This window comes from Scheffersomyces amazonensis (genome assembly GCF_036850825.1).
Source record: "Scheffersomyces amazonensis strain UFMG-HMD-26.3 chromosome Unknown RJT21scaffold_2, whole genome shotgun sequence".
Taxonomy (NCBI): Eukaryota; Fungi; Ascomycota; class Pichiomycetes; order Serinales; family Debaryomycetaceae; genus Scheffersomyces; species Scheffersomyces amazonensis.
The window spans coordinates 2,670,414-2,689,633 of NW_027042742.1; the positions used below are offsets into that span (position 1 = coordinate 2,670,414).

General features: G+C 31.3%; 12 protein-coding genes across 12 annotated transcripts; 5 read left to right on the forward strand and 7 right to left on the reverse strand. All coding sequences in view use genetic code 12, as the record gives it.

The window, feature by feature from the left end:
* Window positions 1–72: 72 nt before the first annotated feature.
* Window positions 73–1,731, reverse strand: RJT21DRAFT_113296 (uncharacterized protein; the record flags this gene model as incomplete). Its single annotated transcript, XM_064880151.1, has 1 exon — window positions 73–1,731. The coding sequence occupies one exon, from the start codon at window positions 1,729–1,731 to the stop codon at window positions 73–75; it is 1,659 nt and encodes a 552-aa protein (XP_064740135.1).
* Window positions 1,732–2,077: 346 nt separating this feature from the next.
* RJT21DRAFT_26974 (uncharacterized protein) lies at window positions 2,078–3,619 on the forward strand. Its single transcript, XM_064883969.1, has one exon. The coding sequence runs from the start codon at window positions 2,424–2,426 to the stop codon at window positions 3,543–3,545; it is 1,122 nt and encodes a 373-aa protein (XP_064740136.1). The 5' UTR covers window positions 2,078–2,423; the 3' UTR covers window positions 3,546–3,619.
* RJT21DRAFT_26991 (uncharacterized protein) lies at window positions 3,401–4,725 on the reverse strand. Its single transcript, XM_064883970.1, has one exon. It carries the CDS (start codon window positions 4,634–4,636, stop codon window positions 3,695–3,697), a length of 942 nt encoding a protein of 313 aa, XP_064740137.1. The 5' UTR covers window positions 4,637–4,725; the 3' UTR covers window positions 3,401–3,694.
* Window positions 4,726–4,779: 54 nt separating this feature from the next.
* Window positions 4,780–6,472, forward strand: RJT21DRAFT_119552 (uncharacterized protein). The gene has a single exon (XM_064881436.1). The coding sequence runs from the start codon at window positions 4,894–4,896 to the stop codon at window positions 6,313–6,315; it is 1,422 nt and encodes a 473-aa protein (XP_064740138.1). The 5' UTR covers window positions 4,780–4,893; the 3' UTR covers window positions 6,316–6,472.
* OYE2 (NADPH dehydrogenase) lies at window positions 6,365–8,001 on the forward strand. The gene has a single exon (XM_064881437.1). The coding sequence runs from the start codon at window positions 6,671–6,673 to the stop codon at window positions 7,895–7,897; it is 1,227 nt and encodes a 408-aa protein (XP_064740139.1). The 5' UTR covers window positions 6,365–6,670; the 3' UTR covers window positions 7,898–8,001.
* On the reverse strand, window positions 8,002–10,028 carry RJT21DRAFT_125864 (uncharacterized protein; the record flags this gene model as incomplete). Its single annotated transcript, XM_064882842.1, has 2 exons — window positions 8,002–8,243; window positions 8,264–10,028. The coding sequence occupies 2 exons, from the start codon at window positions 10,026–10,028 to the stop codon at window positions 8,110–8,112; spliced, it is 1,899 nt and encodes a 632-aa protein (XP_064740140.1). The 3' UTR covers window positions 8,002–8,109.
* A 300-nt stretch (window positions 10,029–10,328) lies between these two features.
* Window positions 10,329–11,534, reverse strand: HOC1 (alpha-1,6-mannosyltransferase; the record flags this gene model as incomplete). Its single annotated transcript, XM_064880152.1, has 1 exon — window positions 10,329–11,534. One exon carries the CDS (start codon window positions 11,532–11,534, stop codon window positions 10,329–10,331), a length of 1,206 nt encoding a protein of 401 aa, XP_064740141.1.
* A 593-nt stretch (window positions 11,535–12,127) lies between these two features.
* RJT21DRAFT_119555 (Ran GTPase-binding protein) lies at window positions 12,128–12,945 on the forward strand. Its single transcript, XM_064881438.1, has one exon. It carries the CDS (start codon window positions 12,183–12,185, stop codon window positions 12,792–12,794), a length of 612 nt encoding a protein of 203 aa, XP_064740142.1. The 5' UTR covers window positions 12,128–12,182; the 3' UTR covers window positions 12,795–12,945.
* A 36-nt stretch (window positions 12,946–12,981) lies between these two features.
* On the reverse strand, window positions 12,982–13,986 carry RJT21DRAFT_26999 (uncharacterized protein). Its single transcript, XM_064883971.1, has one exon. It carries the CDS (start codon window positions 13,622–13,624, stop codon window positions 13,169–13,171), a length of 456 nt encoding a protein of 151 aa, XP_064740143.1. The 5' UTR covers window positions 13,625–13,986; the 3' UTR covers window positions 12,982–13,168.
* Window positions 13,987–15,969, reverse strand: RJT21DRAFT_27000 (uncharacterized protein). The gene has a single exon (XM_064883972.1). The coding sequence runs from the start codon at window positions 15,681–15,683 to the stop codon at window positions 14,349–14,351; it is 1,335 nt and encodes a 444-aa protein (XP_064740144.1). The 5' UTR covers window positions 15,684–15,969; the 3' UTR covers window positions 13,987–14,348.
* On the reverse strand, window positions 15,970–18,271 carry RJT21DRAFT_27001 (E3 ubiquitin-protein ligase). Its single transcript, XM_064883973.1, has one exon. The coding sequence runs from the start codon at window positions 18,209–18,211 to the stop codon at window positions 16,256–16,258; it is 1,956 nt and encodes a 651-aa protein (XP_064740145.1). The 5' UTR covers window positions 18,212–18,271; the 3' UTR covers window positions 15,970–16,255.
* RJT21DRAFT_119557 (phosphatidylglycerophosphatase) lies at window positions 18,245–19,192 on the forward strand. Its single transcript, XM_064881439.1, has 2 exons — window positions 18,245–18,671; window positions 18,734–19,192. The coding sequence occupies exons 1-2, from the start codon at window positions 18,462–18,464 to the stop codon at window positions 19,145–19,147; spliced, it is 624 nt and encodes a 207-aa protein (XP_064740146.1). The 5' UTR covers window positions 18,245–18,461; the 3' UTR covers window positions 19,148–19,192.
* The last annotated feature ends 28 nt before the right edge of the window (window positions 19,193–19,220 follow it).

Here is a 19,220-nt window from a genome sequence, read left to right on the forward strand (position 1 = left end):
AATATATCCAGGACTCTATGATTATATGTATTAATATATTAATAACAAATATATACTGGTAACTTATAAATACTATAACTTTGTAGATGATATAACTATATCTTGATGAAAACCCTTTAATTGCCAAATATCTTTAATTCTAGAATCAATTTCTGGAATTAATATAGTAGATTGAGGCAGTTTGAAAATAGTATGATTATAACAATAATCAATTACTTCAATAGGTAATACTAAAGAGAATTTAGATAATTTTTCAATTAAATCATCATCTTTACCATCAGGATATTTAATTCTGGCTTTAGGATCATAATTCTCATCTAATAAGTTAGGGATTTTAATTTGAGCATTGGAACATATTAATCCAATAAAATCATTAGATTTCTTTAAGAATAGTCCACCACCTGAAGATCCATTCCAACATGATGAAGAAGTAATTATCATACATGAAGTTTTAGGAGATTTCTTAGTGAGAGGTAATAAAATTTTGGAATTAATTATTCCTTCCGATTGTAATGGACTTATATGAGTTAAATTATTAAATAATCCAAATCCTCTACTACAAACCCTTTGACCTATTGAATAAGATTCTGATTTAGTTACTGGTTTTAATGAACTTTTGGAATGAAGAATGAATATATTACTGGGACATAACTTTATAAATGATAAATCAATACCATCAAATGGAGTTATAATCTCATCATCATTAGTAATAGTTAATATTAATGAACTAGAAAGATATATTTCACATCGAATATTTTCTTTACCAATGAATGGTTGTAATACATGGAAATTGGTTATAATTGTAGTATCATTATAATATATACAAGACCCCCAAGATGAAGATCTTGTATTTCTAATAGTTATAGGAAATACTGAAGGATTTATAATTGTTGAAGTAGATTCTATAGATGCAATAGATGATAATCTATTAAGCTTTAATAATACTGGAGAATAATGACATATCCGTTTATCATAAGTTATTAAACTATTCCATATAATATCCCAAGATAATATAAATGTTAAATCTCCATCTCCATTTAATTTCTTAATACTCCCCATTACAAGTCCAATTGACATATTATTTTCTGAATTATGAACTACTCCACCTAACATATTCTCTAAATATTTAATATCGGATAGATAACCTATTTGATCTTTAAATATATAATTAATTGATCCATTAGATAAAAAGTTAGCGAATATCATTGAATTAGTAAAATTAAATGGACTTGAAGTAATTGTAATTGGTAAACCCTTATACACTTTATTATCAAATGAAATAGATTTATAAAGAGACAGTTGATTAATTAACTTTAACTTAAAATCCCCATCTAAAATATTAATCTTCACAAGTTCCAAATTTTCAAAATTTCTAGTTCGATTCCCATTAGCAATATCATACGGTATCAAATTAAATCCATTTCTTTTGAAGTAACTAAGATATTTCCGAAGTTGATTCTGGGAATGACAAAGTCCAATATGTTCATCCACTTTACCAGGATACCATGATACTATATCCTTAGTATTAGAATGGTCATTATCAATATCAGGTCCATCACTTATTAATATCTTATAAGATTCGACATTCGGTATATAATTAATAGTAAGTACAAAATCACATTTAACACTATTATTGAGTCTCAATATAAGATGTATACCAGATACAGCATGAGTCTCATCTTTAGATATGAGTCGAATAGAGACTGGTAAATATAACCAGTGTAGCGACATTTTGAAGTCCAATATCTTAAAGGTGTATATGGATGATACGACAAATTTCACAATCGATAAATAAGAAAGATCTCGTAAAAATGTGGGGTCTCGGTGAGAGATGCGTATGGTCAAAGTCACTATACTGTAACCCTGGAAATTCGTGATAGTTGAAATTGAAATGCGACGAAATTCTACTCACTACAAAACGACACTATGGCCTTCGGCACTTTATCACCGACTACGAATTAAAAACAAGTCACCAGTTACCAGCTACTACATCCGATGTTTAAAGTGGGTGGGGACCAAGTCCGGTTCAGCTCAATCTCAACAATGGAGCATCACAAAATCAGAAGCTTCCATTCGGTGGATCTTCTTTCACCTGGACAAGCTTTGTTTTGAATGGTTAATCTTGTTAGGTCCTGTAGTTCTGTTAATTAGTATTATAGTTAACCACTTGAATTAACTTATAACTTTAGTTAAGTAATTTAAAGTTTTAAGTGGGTTGGAATGTTATATATAAGAATTGATAAATCCGATTAAGTCACGTGCACAAGCACGCACACAAATGGATTCACATCCTCACCGCAATAATCACCAAGCGAAATGTTGACGTGTAATGAAAAATTTCGAGACATGGGTGTGTAACTAATTAATTAAATATACTCTGTTATTCCATTAGAATTAGCTGGTGATCTTAAGTAAGATCTATAATGAGAGTCCTTTCAATAATACTATGCATTAGTTTGTTTATAATAACATTTGCCATGGCAAATAAAGATTATTATCTGATTCTTGGTGTTGATAAGAATGCTAATGAGAAACAGATCAAATCAGCATATAAGCAATTAAGTTTAAAATATCATCCGGATAAAAATCCTGGTAATGAAGAAGCTCATGAAAAGTTTCTAGAAGTTGGTGAAGCTTATGAAGTATTGGGAAATTCAGAAAAGAGATCTAATTATGATCAATTTGGTGATCCAAATGGTAGACCTCAACCACAGCAATTTGATTTTGGTGATATGTTTGGTCATTTCTTTGGAGGTCAAGGTGGTCAACCGGGTCAAAGAAGAGGTGATAGTACTCAAGTTAATATGAATGTTGAATTAAAGGATTTTTATAATGGTAAGTTATTGGAATTCGATCTTCAAATGAGAAATATTTGTGATGTATGTGATGGTACCGGTTCAAAAGATAAAAAGACTCATACTTGTAGGAAATGTGATGGGTCTGGTTACATGACTATAAGACATCAATTGGCTCCAGGAATGTTTCAACAAGTCAGAACCGGTTGTGATGAATGTGGTGGAAAGGGTAAAATTATTACCAATAAATGTAATTCATGTCATGGTCATGGAGTCAAGAATGGTCAAAGGCATTATGAAGTTTATGTAAAACCTGGTCAACCTAGAGATTCTAATATTGTACTTCATGGAGAAGGTGATAAACATCCTGATTTAGTTCCAGGTGATCTTATTATAAATTTAAGAGAAGAATTCTCCAAAGGTTGGGGATATAGAAGAATTAACAATAATTTATACAGAACAGAAGTATTAACCTTAAATGAATCTATAACAGGAGGATGGCTGAGACTTTTGAAATTCTTTGATGATACTGAAGATACTATTAAACTTTCTAGAAAAGAGGGACAAGTAGTTACCCATGGTGAGATAGAAGTAATAAAAGGAAAAGGTATGCCTGTTTATGAAGATCATGATCATGATGGTACTGGTGAAGAATATGGTGATTTATTTATTGAATATAAGGTAGTTATTCCTGGCGCAGATATTATAGCTGAGTATAATAAGAATAATCCTGTTAGGGATGAATTATAGAGATTAGAAGAATCATACTATTTTTGACATATATACATGTAGTTATAGTTATTAATGCATTAATTTAAATTGTATATAATACAGTTCCAATTTTTATTAACTTTTGATTGAATGCAGATACTAAATCAAACAGACACTACTTATTGAGTTTATAAGAATCCCAATAAGATAATGAAGATCAGTCCACCAACAGAGACTGAATGAGCAAAATTTGCAGTTGTTGAAGTTGAAGTTGATGCAGAAGTCGATGCAGAAGTTGATGATTGGGTTTTAGAAGTACTTGAAGTTTCTCTGCTGCTTGTACTACTCCTTTCAGAAGAACTTGAGCTAGCACTACTAGAAATAGTACGGGAAGTAACTACAGAACTGACTGAATTTCCTTGGGTGCCACTAGATGTATAAGCCCCTGATTGAGCCTCGTCTTGAACGGCCTGAGAAACAAAGGCAGAAGCAGTACCATAACCAGTACCATAACCAGTATTACCATGATCATATACCAAAGGTTCAGGAGCTTGAGAAGCAATTAAAGTTCTGGTATAACCAGGATAACCAATACCAGTTTCGATTGGTGAATCAATTTCCGAATCAGTTTCATCGATAGATAAATCTGTTACAGCAGGATAATAATCAGTTGCATAAGCAGAAGCTTCAACAAAAGATTCTCCAAAGAATGAAGCACCATAATAAGATTGAGAAGGTTCAAAAGTTATATCATCATAATTTCCAAATCCAGTATAATCTGAATCTCCACCTTCATAAGTATAATAAGATTCATAAAGTCCCACATCCATACAATAATTCATCAGAGCACTTTCTGCACTAAGAGATTCGCTAGGATCTCCTTGACAAGCGCAACTTCCAACATTATTCCAAAATCCTTCATCACTAATATTACATATACATGAAAGATAATTAGAATCATCTTGATATTGTTCACAGTTACTATTGATGGTATTAGTGGCTTCCATACAAGCAGCATTACAACCGATTGCATCTTCTCGTTTACCAAATATTAAAAAGTCATTTCCAATGCTAGCGCAATATCCCAATGAGGCAAACAAACAAGTTGCAACCAATTTGACACCCTTCATTGTTGGTCGCCAAGAACTGCTGCTGACTTATTAAGTTTTAGTTTAAAAACTTTAAATAATTGTAAATAACAAAAAAAAGAAAGAAATAATGCAAACGGCGGTCTATTGTCGGATGTCGGTCCGCTTATATAAGCCGACATTTCTCAAGATAATCTGAAATATTATAGTATACTATATTATATACTATACAACTAACAGTTACTGTAATTAAACTAATTATAATTATTGGTGAATTTAATACAGAAACACATTCACAAATGATAAAACAACGAACTACTATATTCAATCCCAATGAAAGTAATGATGATGTAGTGTCAAGTATCGAAAGAAATCAAGTTGTTTTCAAGACTGGATCGGCTGATAACAGTACGACTCCATTTATTGTGGAGAACAAGATAACTGTACCATTAGATCAAACTCTTATATCTCAATATAATTTAATTAAGCAAGTTAGAATTCAAACATCTGATGAATCTGTAACTGATGATGTTGTGTTTACTTATAAATTCAATCATGGAACTAACATCTATATACTTCCAAAGAATGTTCATAATCAAGAACAGCAAGCTCAATTCTATGAACAAGTCAATGATCTCTTGCAACATTTATTAAATATAGATGTTAAGAGTGAAAATTGGATAAGAATCACCAATTCACTTTACTATCATGATGAGTCTCCTAGAACCTTGAGTCTTGATTGGTTTAGTCAAGTTGATGACTTAGTAGACAGTCACACTTATGATATTTTCTTCAATAACGATGACAGTGAAGGAAATGCATCAATTGTCCTTAAACAACTTGCCCATTTACCATATTCCACCGATTATACAATTAAATTGAAAGATAATATACGTAAAGAGATAGGTTTATTCATCATTGATAAAGTGATTAGCTCTCCAGATGATATTGTTTTATCAGGCATAAGAGCAATTCTAAATAAGGAAGAAGCAGAACTGGATGAAGAGTATATTTTTAAAACATTATTTCATATTAAACCAAGACACAGAATCGTTGATGGTTTATCGGACAGCAGAATTGTCGAAAATGGTTTACACCCTATTATTAAGTCTACCTTTAATTCATTTGAAGAGAAGCAAGATAGTGATGTCATTGAGTGTAAGTTATACTATTACATTAACCTTAACAAGTCATTGATTTTTGATAAATATCAATCAATACCAGTTGGAGCTAATTTAATAGTCAATAATGGTGTATCAAATCTTGAATTACCAGAATATAAGATAAGTGAATGGGGAAATGAAATACTTTTTGAATTTGATAATATTACCACCAATAATATAGAATTTACAGTTCATTCTAGATATCAATTGCCCAGTAATATTACCAATTCCACAGTTATTCATAATTCATTACCACAATTGTTCTACGCATGTAATGTACGTGATGATTATCTCTTAGATAAATCACCATTTGATACAAAATTGAGCATTGGAGGAAACTACGAAACATATTTCACTGGTGATACTGTGTTTTATCATATAGACCATACATCTAATTCGTCTATCGTTGTTAATATTCCTAATGCCAATGATTCCATAGACAGAATAAGTACAATATCTATTCTTACTGTATTATTTGGAGTTGGAATTATTTTATTCCAACTCTTTAGGGTTATTTTTAGAGCTCCAAAAGTAACTGCTACTAGAAAGAATGAATAGATCATTAATGCATTTTAGAGTATATATTATTCAGTCATTAATAGAACGACTTTAATATAGTATACTATAATTAAAAACTAATTAAACTATATATATTATATATTAGTAAGTGGTCCGCATGGTTAAGCGCAATTACTCCAGGGCTTTGAACCTCAACGGTGTATCTGCCAAAATGTGCAAATTTGTCGCAGTCAGCCCATTGTGAACGCAAAATCCACATGTTAAATATTGTATTAGTAATCGAACAACAGAGTCAAAGTCAAAGACATTGTAGTTAAATATCTTATAAATAGGCTGTAGTTGTTGTAGAATTTGTTTAAGTAAAAAGTAGAAAGTAGTATAACAAAAAATTATAATGACAGTTCCAAAGCCTTTAAAAGATACTAAATTATTCAAACCTATTAAAGTGGGTAAATACGAATTAGATCATAGAATCGTATTCGCACCAACCACAAGATATAGAGCTCAAGATGATCACACACCATCTGATTTAGAATATCAATATTATGGTGATAGATCACAATATCCTGGATCTTTAATAACTACTGAAGCAACTTTTACTTCAGCTCAAGCAGGTGGTGAAGCAAATGTTCCAGGTATTTTTACTGAAAAACATGTTGAAGGATGGAAAAAGATTAATGATAAGATCCATGCTAATAAATCTTTCTCAGCAATTCAATTATGGTATCAAGGAAGAGTTGCTGACCCTAAGATTCTTAAACAAGAAGGGTTAGATTATGTGGCTCCATCACCAGTTTATTATACTGAAGAATCCAAACAAGCAGCTAAGGAATCAGGAAATCCATTACGTGCTTTAACTGAAGAAGAAATTTATGATATAATTCATGTACAATATCCCAAAGCAGCTAGAAATGCTCTTGCTGCTGGATTTGATTATGTTGAAGTTCATTCTGCTCATGGATATATGTTAGATCAATTCCTTCAACCATCAACCAATCAAAGAAGTGATAAATATGGTGGATCCGTTGAAAATAGAGCAAGAATCGTATTAGAAATTATTGATGAGTTAATTCCAATTGTTGGAGCTGATAGATTGGCAATTAGACTTTCACCATGGGCTAAGTTCCAAAATATGTTGGCTGAAGAAGATACTGTTCATCCTATTACTACTTTTAGTTATGTTTTACATGAATTACAAAAGAGAGCTGATGCAGGTAATAAATTAGCTTACGTCTCTCTTGTAGAACCTCGTGTTCAAGCTAGTCATGATGTGGCTAAGGACAAACAAGTTGGAGATAATTCATTTGCTTCATACATCTGGAAGGGAACATTCATTCGTGCTGGTAGTTATACATATGATGCTCCAGAGTTTGAGACTTTATTAAAGGATATTGATGATGATCGTACCTTGGTAGGATTTTCAAGATATTACATTTCCAACCCAGATCTTGTTAAAAGATTAAGAGATGGTTTAGAGTTAACTCCATATGAAAGAGCTACTTTCTATAATTTTGATAATTGGGGATACAATACTTGGAACAATTATGGCGAAGATAAGAAGTTTGATAAGGAAAAGGAAAGCACAATCTTTCCAAAGGAAATTAGCAAGGTCTCTACTTAAGAATTTTAAAGTTTTATAGATTTAGATAGTTAACATATTTTTAATTCTATATAGAGAATTTTGTTATAACATATGTATATAATTAAATTAAAGGAAGATAAATTAAAGGAAAAAAATTCGATAGAAAGCATAGGCAAGAAAGGAAAAGAAAACGAAATCCGTGAAGATTTAAGAAAAACTGAATTCATTTTTGCTCTTGCTATGACTTTTGCTTAGGCTGCCTCTTCAGCAGCTTTGGCTTCTGCATTTCTTTTCCTTCTATTTAACTTCTTCTTTCTATTTCTGAATCTCTTTCTTTCAGTAGCTGAATCTACTGCATCAGGATCTTCTTCTTCTTTATCAACATCTTGATTGTTTTATTATTACTTTCTTGATCTTCTGATACTGGCACAGTTGACCCGGTTACTCTTTCCTCAGACCTTGATATTCCTTCTGTTGTGATCAGTTGTACTTCAGAAATAAGATCATCAGTTACACTGCCGTTTCTTTCAGTAGACTGATTGGCCAATCTCCCCATAAATTCAACTCTAGGAGGATAATTCTTATTGTTCCTGTGTTTGCGAGGAACATATAATGTGAACCCATCTTCATCAACAATATCTGATTTGGTATTTAATTCGCTGTCATTTGGTTCTTCATCAACAACTGTTTGAGTAGCTTGTTGATCCTCATTACTTACCTTGGCACGATGACCTTCATGAGAATTATTACCTGTTTGAAGTAAACTACCATAATTTGGAAGTCTTGAATCAGAAGAGGTTGAAACAGTGTGAACGGAATTTGGAACAAGATGAACGGAATTAACAACAGGAGGAACTGGATGATTCTCTCTAGAAGTCTCGATTCTAATTTGAGGAACTGAATTCACTATAGAAGGAACTGGATCAGGCCCGACTCTAACTTGAGAAACTAACAGACTACTAGCTTGAGCAGAAGTGTTTCTTGAATGTGGTTCACTAAATAAGTGAATATTGTCAACTTCATCAGATGAATATATGCGTGGCTTAATAGTTGGCATACTGTTGGTTCTTCTGATTCTTTCTAGCAAAGACATAGTTTCTTCTACAATCAAATTACCAAAGTCTATACGATTGAGAATTTCGTTTTTAAATATCACAAATGGTTCTTCACTATTAATAGCTTTCAATAAAGTATTTGTAGAACTAATCAATTCTTTATTTAAGGATTTTATTAAAACTTGGTTTATATTAGAAATAGTGTCAGAATTTATAAAACTCTCAATCGACTCTTGTACCAGTTTATAAGCTGAATATAATTCTTGTAGTTTTCCCTGCTTAGTATTTTCATCCTTAGGACTACCATACCTTGTATTTACTTCCCTAAATGTCGTATTGGAATTCCAAGAAGCGTAACTTAATTCAGATGGCTGCGAATTATTGTGCACTCTAGGGAAATTATTGTGCGCGCTTTCAAATTGGGAATTGTTACCATATGCTGCAAAATTATTCCTAGTACTACCTAATTGCATAACATCTGAAATTGGTTGGTGATGTTGAGTTGCTGAAGGAATATCATATCGGACATTTGAAACAGGTTGGGAATATTGAGTTACTGAAGGAATGTCATAGTAGCCTGACACTGGCCCAACTGGAGAAAGCAATGAATTATCCTCTACAACATTATTATTGGGGTATTGTGAATGATAATAATTATATTGATTAGTAGGAATAGGTGCTTGCAGAAATTGTTGTTGTGAACCTGTAGATTGATATACTGTATTCATCATATTATCATTACTCCGAGTATTCACCACATTTTGATAGTTGTGGTAACTCCTGGTTGAGCTAGATGCACTTGGTGATTCATACTGAGATAAGTTGGCTGAAAGAGGAGTATCAATATGACTTTGATTCACAAAATTTTCTTCAACAGGAGGGTCATTGATTATATCTGAGGTTGTGGAGCTAATCCACTGATATACTTCTTCGTCCAGATCATGATGATCCCTAGAGGAAGTGTTTACCTGAGATGGATAGTTATAATTATTTGTTGTAACATATCGTGCACTATAATTATTATTCTGATCTATCGTCTCAGTAGCATGTGTTGGCTTTGGGATTCTATAGGCTGTTGATCTTGGTTGTTGTGGTGGATGCCTTTGATAGCTCATTTATTAAGCAAATGATTTATTTAGGAATTGGTAGCAATATGCAATGAAAATTCTAGTAATGGAATTCTTTCAAATCACAATATATTATAATAATGCTTATTAATGATAGACGATAGTATGGTAGCAATAGGACTAATAAAAGAGGAAAACGTATAAATTTAAAAGGTGAGATTTTTTAGCCGCCAATTGAGGTTGCAAAATGCTTTTCCTCGCTTAAAAGGGGAACGCAATTTTGATATAGAATATACAAATATTTATAATTATAATTATAATGAAGAAAATATACAAAACAAAAGTACCTCAAGTAGTTTTCCAAATCTTGGCAGCATAATGCTTGACAAATGCTAATGGATCATCAGTTTTACCATCATTTGAAATTTCTGCTTCAGAGGCAAATGAATTTATTGGTAATACTAAAATATCACTTACTAATTTTGGAATCTTTAATTGATGGAAATCTTTCCAAGTCATTTTCTGATAAATTGAACTTTGTAAATAATCATTAAAATATCTGAGAACGGTATCTGTCCAAGCTGCACTACCAGTCCATGCTGAAATCTCCAAAATCTTTTTGTTTGAAGATCCTTGTAATTTCAAATGCTCGTTGTCATTTAATAATAATTGTTTATGATGGGTTGATTCTATAATATTTGCAATCATTTCTCTGAGAACTGGATGTCCTGGTTTAGCTTGAATGACGAATTGTCCGAATTGTAATCTTCTTACTGAATCAGTTCTCCAATCAGGGGATGATGAATCAATTTCAATGGCAATGATCATACCTAATTCCTCAGGACTAACATTTTCAGGAATCCAATTAGGAATAGGTTGAATTGGAAGTGTGTCTATATCAGCATAAACACCACCTTTTGCGAAAAGAATACAATATCTGAAAAAGTCCATTTTTAAAATTACTTCAGGTAAGGCTTCATAAGTTTCGATAACTTCTGGTATTTCACGAAACAAATATTTTATCATTGTGTGGGCAGTATCATCATTAAATAATTCATGTACAAATCCTGGATTTTTCCAAGCCCATTGTCTTTCACCTTCTCTATAATTTTCCTCGAATCTTTCGTCATTTAAGCCATGTTTCCATGACTGCCAAATATAAGCTGGAAATTTCACATCTGGATCATAAGGATAGATGTACACCAATTTTTCTCTAATAGATGCTTGAACTGGTGGTTTCTTTAATGATTTAATTTCTTGTAAAAGTTGTTCATTTTGCTTTGCTAGTTTTAATAACAACTGTTCTTGATTCTGTAACATTTTTCTATTCATTTTTTCTAATCTATTGAATAATTCATCCTGATTTTTTTCATTTTCATTATAAATTAGTTTTGATAACCCTAATATATTGTCATTGGGAATATTTTGTAATACTTCTTGGAAATTTTTTCCACTATTCTTTGATGTTGATATCTTCGTACCGACAATAATAAGTACAATTATAATCACCGTTATGATTATCGGTCTCTTTCTATTTGCAAAATAATTTACCATTGTAAAATTATGACTGAGGTATATTACTTTTGAAATACTCTATGAAACTGAAAATGATATTAATCTGAATTGAAGATAAATGTACAAGATAAATATGACTGGAAAGGAGTATGAATGGAGATAATAATGATCGAAACAAAAATAGGACCAAGAAAGATTAAACAAAACTAACTAGTCAGATGCAAATATGATTTATGAGTGAATTAAATCCAAACAGTGAAGTATATGTTCTACCAATACTTTACTGATCAAGTACAGACTTAGTATTATCCCTCGAATTTGAGCAGAAAGAAAGAAGTGTACGTGTAACAGCCAAAAAAAAAAGTATGGCAGTACTAACAAATATTTATCACTTACTCAATCGAGGTTACTCAATCGAGATCTGCTATGGATATAAACTGTTAGTATGCAAATGGATCTTGACCCTCTAACTGATTCTATGTTGGTTCGATCAACTCAGAAATATACACTGAAATTTATTTTTTTGTTGACCTCGATTATATGCCGGATCCTAGATTCAATGTACTGCATAGGGATTTTTATTTAAGCATCAGGAGAATCCTTTAAAGATGAAGTGGATCTATATCTATTTAGGAAATTATCAAGTAAGTAAGAGACTTGTAAGGTAATTGAATCGGGAAAATCAATATGTCATTAGTTTCATCATCAATATATGGAGGAGCAATTCAAATTAAATTATCGGAAGAGATAGCCTATTCAGCACTTGATGCATCAAAATTTAGACAAGTACCTGATTCACAAGAAGTATTTATAATTCCTACTCCTTCGAAATCTTCTAAGTACGATAGATCTTTAATAATTGCCTTACTCCAGATTGTTCCAGAAGAATCGTATAATAAGGCAATTGCTACACATATTGAAGACTTAATTGAAGAAGATCATGAGAAAATAACTAACCATTATATTGAGCAAATTAAGGATGAGTTGGATAATGATATTTATTTAAGTGTTATTGAATATGACAATAAACGTAGAGATGCTAAAGAAGAAGGTTCACCTTTGAAATATGTCACTTTCATTAGTTTAATTCGTTTACCTAAAGTAGAGACTGATGTATTAATTACATTAGATATCCCAATTGAAACTGAAGTAGATCTTGAAGATTTACTTAGTAGTATTAAAATAAATCATCACTCAAATAATGAAATTGTAACGGGATTGAAATATAATTATGAGTGGTTTAGGCAGATTAGTGTGAACTTTAAAGTTAAAGACTGGTCCTTATTTGGTCATAATTGAACTCTAGTACACATAGGACTCTAATAATGCTTATATTCTCCCACATTAAACTAATTACTGAGAAGAAAAAAAAGCTTAAGAGGTAGGTAAGTATATAGTTTGTAGTAATAATATAATATTAATTTATGGTTAAATAAAACCAAAGAAATATAATGACGATAAGAAGGGAAACTATACACAGAAGAAAGATCATTAAATAAACCAAACTAATCATTAATAAAGGGTGAAAAAGCGAAATAAAATAATACCAAACATTTAATACCATAATGCAAAAAAAAAAAAAAGCTTCTCCATAAAATTTAGCGGAGGGGAAAATTGAACTTGCCAGTAATTGAGGCTACTCTTAAGAATAGTATTTATGAGCCAAAGAATAACTAATTTCTGGGAGCATTAGAGGCTAACATAACGATTCCGCCAGCAGCTAAAGCGGAGACTGCCAAGGTAGTACCAAAGTTGGTTGCATTGGAAACATGACTCTGGACGGCAACTGCGGAAGTATGATCAGTAGATGGGTGTGACTTAGGAGTAGAATTGAAAATGGTTTTGAATAAATTCCATTTAGATGAATAATTGAATACAACGAATGAAGATATGAATATATTTAATTGAATGAAATTACCAGTTAAATAGTAATATAATGATTCTAATGAATGAATAAGTATTGGTGGAAATATGAAAACTAAGTAGTACAAACCAATAAGTAATAATATTAAGTTGCAAATATTAAATACATAGACTTCTCCTGATGATAATACAGGTATAGGAGAATTGTAAATGTATGCGTAGTATAATTTTTGAGCCTTCTTAAAAATTTTAGTTGAAAGGAGCATATTGTAGATAATTAGTAATTATAAGGTTGATGATACTTCCCAATATGGAGCTATAAAGAAGATGCAAAAATATACTAAGAAGTTGACTTTAATTATAATTGCAACTAGAAGCTTTAAAAAAAGTGAGAAACAAAAGTTAGAGATAGATATACGGATTATATAATGCTATTTATAATTGCAGTTGGTGGTACCCGGTGTAAGCATCATTAAGAGATGACAATATGCCATGCAATGAGTATGATAACTAATAAGAGTAAGCCGTCTTACAAAACAAGGAAAAAATGTAGTACAAAAATAACCCACTGCCGCGACATTTCTGATTGACCCATTACCATTCTAGGTTTCTAGCCACATCCCGATGATGTGTATGTTTGCTTTACTTTGTTTGCTTCAGGCTAAACTTTCCTAAATTCTCTCACTTAACCCAATCATTCACTAGTAACTTAAAGTAATGAATTTCAAATCATGGAAATGTGTCTTCCTCAGCTTGAACACATCAGTCTTCTTTACCTTCCCTCCCCAAAGCTACTGTCGCATTTTATTATTTTACTTATTAATATTTTTATTATTATGTAATTTCTTACTAAAAACAAAATAAATGTCGTGCGCAATTTTCTTGTTCTTCTCTTGCTCCCTACGGATGCTGCTTCCCAGCCGTTCCTTCCGTCAGCCTAACCGTCAAAGCAAAGATTTTCTAGATTAATGATTATAATAATATGTTACATTAATTCTCATCAAAAGATTTAAACAATGAATTCATACTATTAGAATGAATGGTAACATCCTTATCCGCTATATCTGTAGTAAGTACATTTATGTCAACTTTATCATTGAACAAATATACACGTATTAAAACGTCTTTATTAAAAAGATTTTGCTTTTCAAGTTCTTCGCCGCCTCTTTCAATCAATCGACGTATTCTTCGTAACCAGACGTATTCATTGGTCCGGATGTAACATATATTTTTATTATGATAAACTCTCGATATTCTATATTCAAATCTATCGTGAGATTTCTTTCGGAGTTTAGAAAAGTATTCATCTAGGTTAAGAAGAAGATGGTCTAACTTTTTTATAATTTTATTATCACACAATATTAATGGTGAAATATACTTCTGAATACGAAATATAAAAGGTTCAAATCTCCATCCTACTATCCAACGAGAAGTATTAAACTTTATAGTTTCATTGAACTTATATGGAATACCTTTCTGGTCCAAGTATGAATTTAACTCCTCTACATGTTTATGAATTCCTACTTGGCTTGTGAACCAGCATCTTTTAAATTTATATTGGGTCAGTAAATCAATGCTTTCATCAATCAACTTCTTAACAAACCCTAATTCACCATTATCTTCATATAACAACTCGTCTTCATTTATTATTAGTTCATTTGGTTTATTTATTGATTTTGAAGACTCTTTCAGCAAAAGCTCTTCTTTGCTAGAATAAAATGGTGGATTACAAATGAGATATTTCACTTTGATATCAGAATCCACAGAAGGGATTAACTTGTCCTTACTTCCTCTTATTAGCGAGATATTTTGTTTTAAATGGAAATTATTATTTAAAATAGTCAGAGCATTATTAAGAGATACCTCGTTGATTTCAGTACCAATGATTAACGAATTTTTATAACTTAACTTATTAGCAATAATAGGATAAATTAATGAAGATCCAGTACCAATATCTATAATACACTCCTTTTCATCCTGTTGAGGATTCAAAATTCTGTCTGGCTCTATCAATAAAGACTCAAGAATTAAAATATACGCCATTCGATTATTAATTCGTGGACATAGTCTATCCCTCAACAATTGATAGTTGTCTACATTAAAGTACTCTTTGACTATAATTTCAGTTATATCATATTGATTTTTGGATTTAGTATAATCATAAGTATATTCATATTCCAACTGTAATCTTATATGACGATCATTTTCCTGATGCCGGCGTACTGGAGTTTTTATACAATTCCCTTGAAGACTGGGATATTTCTTAATTAAGTGCTTTACAGATATATGGGGTACATCAAGTTTATAACTGCAAAATTCTATCATGGACGCAAAATCTCAGACAAGAAGTCGTGCGGTACGAGAATTTCTTTCGGCCGATAATAACAAACAATAAGATGAAGTTGTAATTAAAGTAATTATCGTAATTATAGTAATTAAGTGTAGAATATCCAACAAAACTGGTATAATCAATGTGGGTAAGTGTGGAGTAAATGAGAACTGTATTTTCAGTAACTTTTTGTTAAAGGCCACAACTAGTTTCTAGGCCAGAGCTGACTCCAATAAAATTGACCGGCATTTGAAAGATCGGATGAAAAAGTAGGGAGAAAAATAGCGCAAGTAGAGAAAATGTCGTGTGGTTTTTACATTGCAGATGAACCATCTACAAAGCATGTGCTGTATTTACAGTAAAAATAAGCTAACATGCAAACAGCAATCAAAAATGGTCAGACTAAAATGTTTGGTTAAATTGAGGTTAGCTAATGTAACGGCCGCCTAAAAAGATTAAAATTTAAATTTTACAATTCCGTATTTTTTTGCATCTACTTCCTTTACATATATTGTTATTTTCTATATATCTATATTTGTATCAAAAAACTTGTAGATTGCAATTATTTTTATATGTTAAAGAGTAATTTGTCCTGTTTCTTCTTTAATTTTTGTTTTCTTTTATCGGTAATTACAATTCCAACACCAAAATCTAATGAATCATCAGAATTAAGTGATGTAGTTGATGATGAAGCTGATGGAGGTTTTCCCCAATTTGAAGGATCAGCAATTTGAACTGGATTAACTCGTGGAATTATTTTCTTTGTGGTCTTCTTTTCTAGAGTAGGGAATTTGCTATCATCATGTAATTTTGCCTTTGATCCATTTCTTGAACTTGACAGGAGATTTGATGATGATTCTGATACTGGTGCTGATGAAGAACCAACTCCAGATGAACCTGATGATGTGGTATTATTTAAATAATTAGGTATGTAATTAATATTAGTTGAAGATTTAACTTTAGGTGCCAATACTGGTGTCTTTTTTATTACAGTAGTATACCTAATTGGTTGATTAGATGGATTAACTACTGGTTTACGTTGAGGTTTACTTAATGCTGGAAAGGCTTCTTTCCCAGATGATGCAATTCCAGGTGATTGTGAACGACTATTGCCTCCATTAGATCCATTAACCCAAGAATTTGCATTAAATACAGAACCTGGTGTACCACCTAATACAGGGAATTGTTCACGTTCTGGTTGTTTGAAGTTTAATTCATTTTCAATAGTAACTAAACTTTCATATAATTCCTTTTGGTTTTTGAAGAATTCCAGAAATTCCTTAACTAATAATGATAATTCTTCATTAGATTGATGAATAAATATTTCTTCTTTATAAAATTGTAATAATTCTTTAGCATTTATCTTTCTATGTCTAAATGAATTATTAAATTGTTCAAATTTATTAAACTCTTGTTGATTATAATTTAAATAATGTCTTGCTCTTTCTTCAAATCTCTTTTTCTTAATATCAAGTGATTGATAATCTTCTTCTTCTTCACCATGTTGTTGTTCCAATCTTCTTGGAAATGTACTTAATTGAGATTGATAACTTCTTGTACTAGTTGATCCAATTATAACTTTAGTATTATTAGCTAAACCTCCATGTTCCTTTAACATATGAGCCGTTAAATCCAAATCTTCTCTGAAAACAACAAACCTTTTTTCAACACAAGATTGAATATTACAAACATAATGATCTCGTTTAAAATGTTGATATAAAGTATCATAATTTCGATAATAATCAGCAGTCTTGGGATTATATTGATCACATATATGACATCTTTCATGTTTATCTCTAATATGAATATTTAATTCATCTTCTGAATAAAATCTCTTACCTAAACAATGTTTACATTCAGGATGACCTTTAAATCCAGTTTCATCACCTTCACTTTGATGTCTATGTAATTGTTTATAAGTATAAAGTTTTAATTCCAGTAAAAATGCCTTTTTATATTTAGAACATATTAAACAATAATATTTTCCATGATCTTCCTTAACATGATCCATTAAATCTTTAAATGATTTAAAATCTACTTGATCACATAATGAACAATCATTACTTAATAATTTTAAAGTATCTGATTTAACATATTCTTGAGTAAATTTAATATTATATTTCTCATCGGATATCTTTAATGAATTTATATCATAATCATCATATCCACTATGAATATTTTCAGTTATAATTATCCATTCATTTTCACTACGACATATTAAACATACAGTTTTTTCATATAAACTTCGTTGTCTAAATGTACATTTATGACAGGTTAAATGATTACATGAAGTAATGGCTGCATATTGAATCTTATTAGCACAAATTATACATTGTTCACCTTCTCCAAATTCTTCTTCTTCTTCTTCTTGATTTGTTCCACTTTCAATATTCCTTCTTTTAAACCCACCTCGACCACGATAATTACTTCCACTATTAGATTTACCCCCTCGACTTACCCGAGATTTCCGAGGAATATTTCCACCTGAAGTTGATGAGGTACTTACTGAATTTAAATTAGACATATATAAACTGACTGGAATGGTCTGTAAGAGTAATTTGCAACTGGAACATAGTCCCCCAGCCAACAAAGTTGAACATGAACAATTTTTTTCCACCGATAGTTAGCGAGCAACGAGCGAGCAGAGAGCAAATCCGGAGCAGCGTTGAGGATAAGGATGAGTATACAATTCTTAGTAATTAGTTATTAGTTATTAGTTATTGGTTGTAACCATAGAAGACAAGCAGTTGTGAGCACTTGTAGTAGTTATTATAATGTTTAATATCAGTGCTACATTGAATGTTTCGAGATTGTTGTACAATCCCAGTCTATGTATACCGCATATGACTGTTAAATCATTTGATCAGATAACGATTCCGTTTAAGATACCCGACCATCCGGATGTACAGATCCGAGGCGTTGTATTGGATAAGGATAATTGTTTTGCCAAGGATCATGATGATAAAGTATGGCCAGCCTATGAAGTATGTATGACAGATTGATTGATTATTTTATTCTATAATACTAACATAATATTCTATTGTAGGAAACTTGGGAGTTACTTAAGAAATCATATCCTAAGGAACACTTGTTGATTGTCAGTAATTCTGCTGGTACAAATGATGATAAAGATCATGTACAAGCTCAAAAGTTAGAGAACGATACTGGAGTTACAGTATTAAGACATGCTACAAAAAAGCCCGGATGTTTTAATGAAATTAATGATTATTTTAAACAATTTAATATAAACAGTAATGAAATTTTAATTATTGGTGATAGACTCTTTACTGATATTTTAATGGCTAATATGATGGGCTCGTGGGGGTTATGGTTAAGTGAAGGAGTAGAATTATCTCCTAAGATATTTCCTGCTATGGAAAGACGTGTATATGATACTCTTGTATCTAGTAGGCCCGATAATGCCTTTGTTGCTCCTACTCCTACTCCTTCTAAGGAGTGAGGAGTGACTAGTAATCTTTAAATATATAAGTACTTAAATGCCCATAGTTAACATAATCAAATTGAGTGCGCAC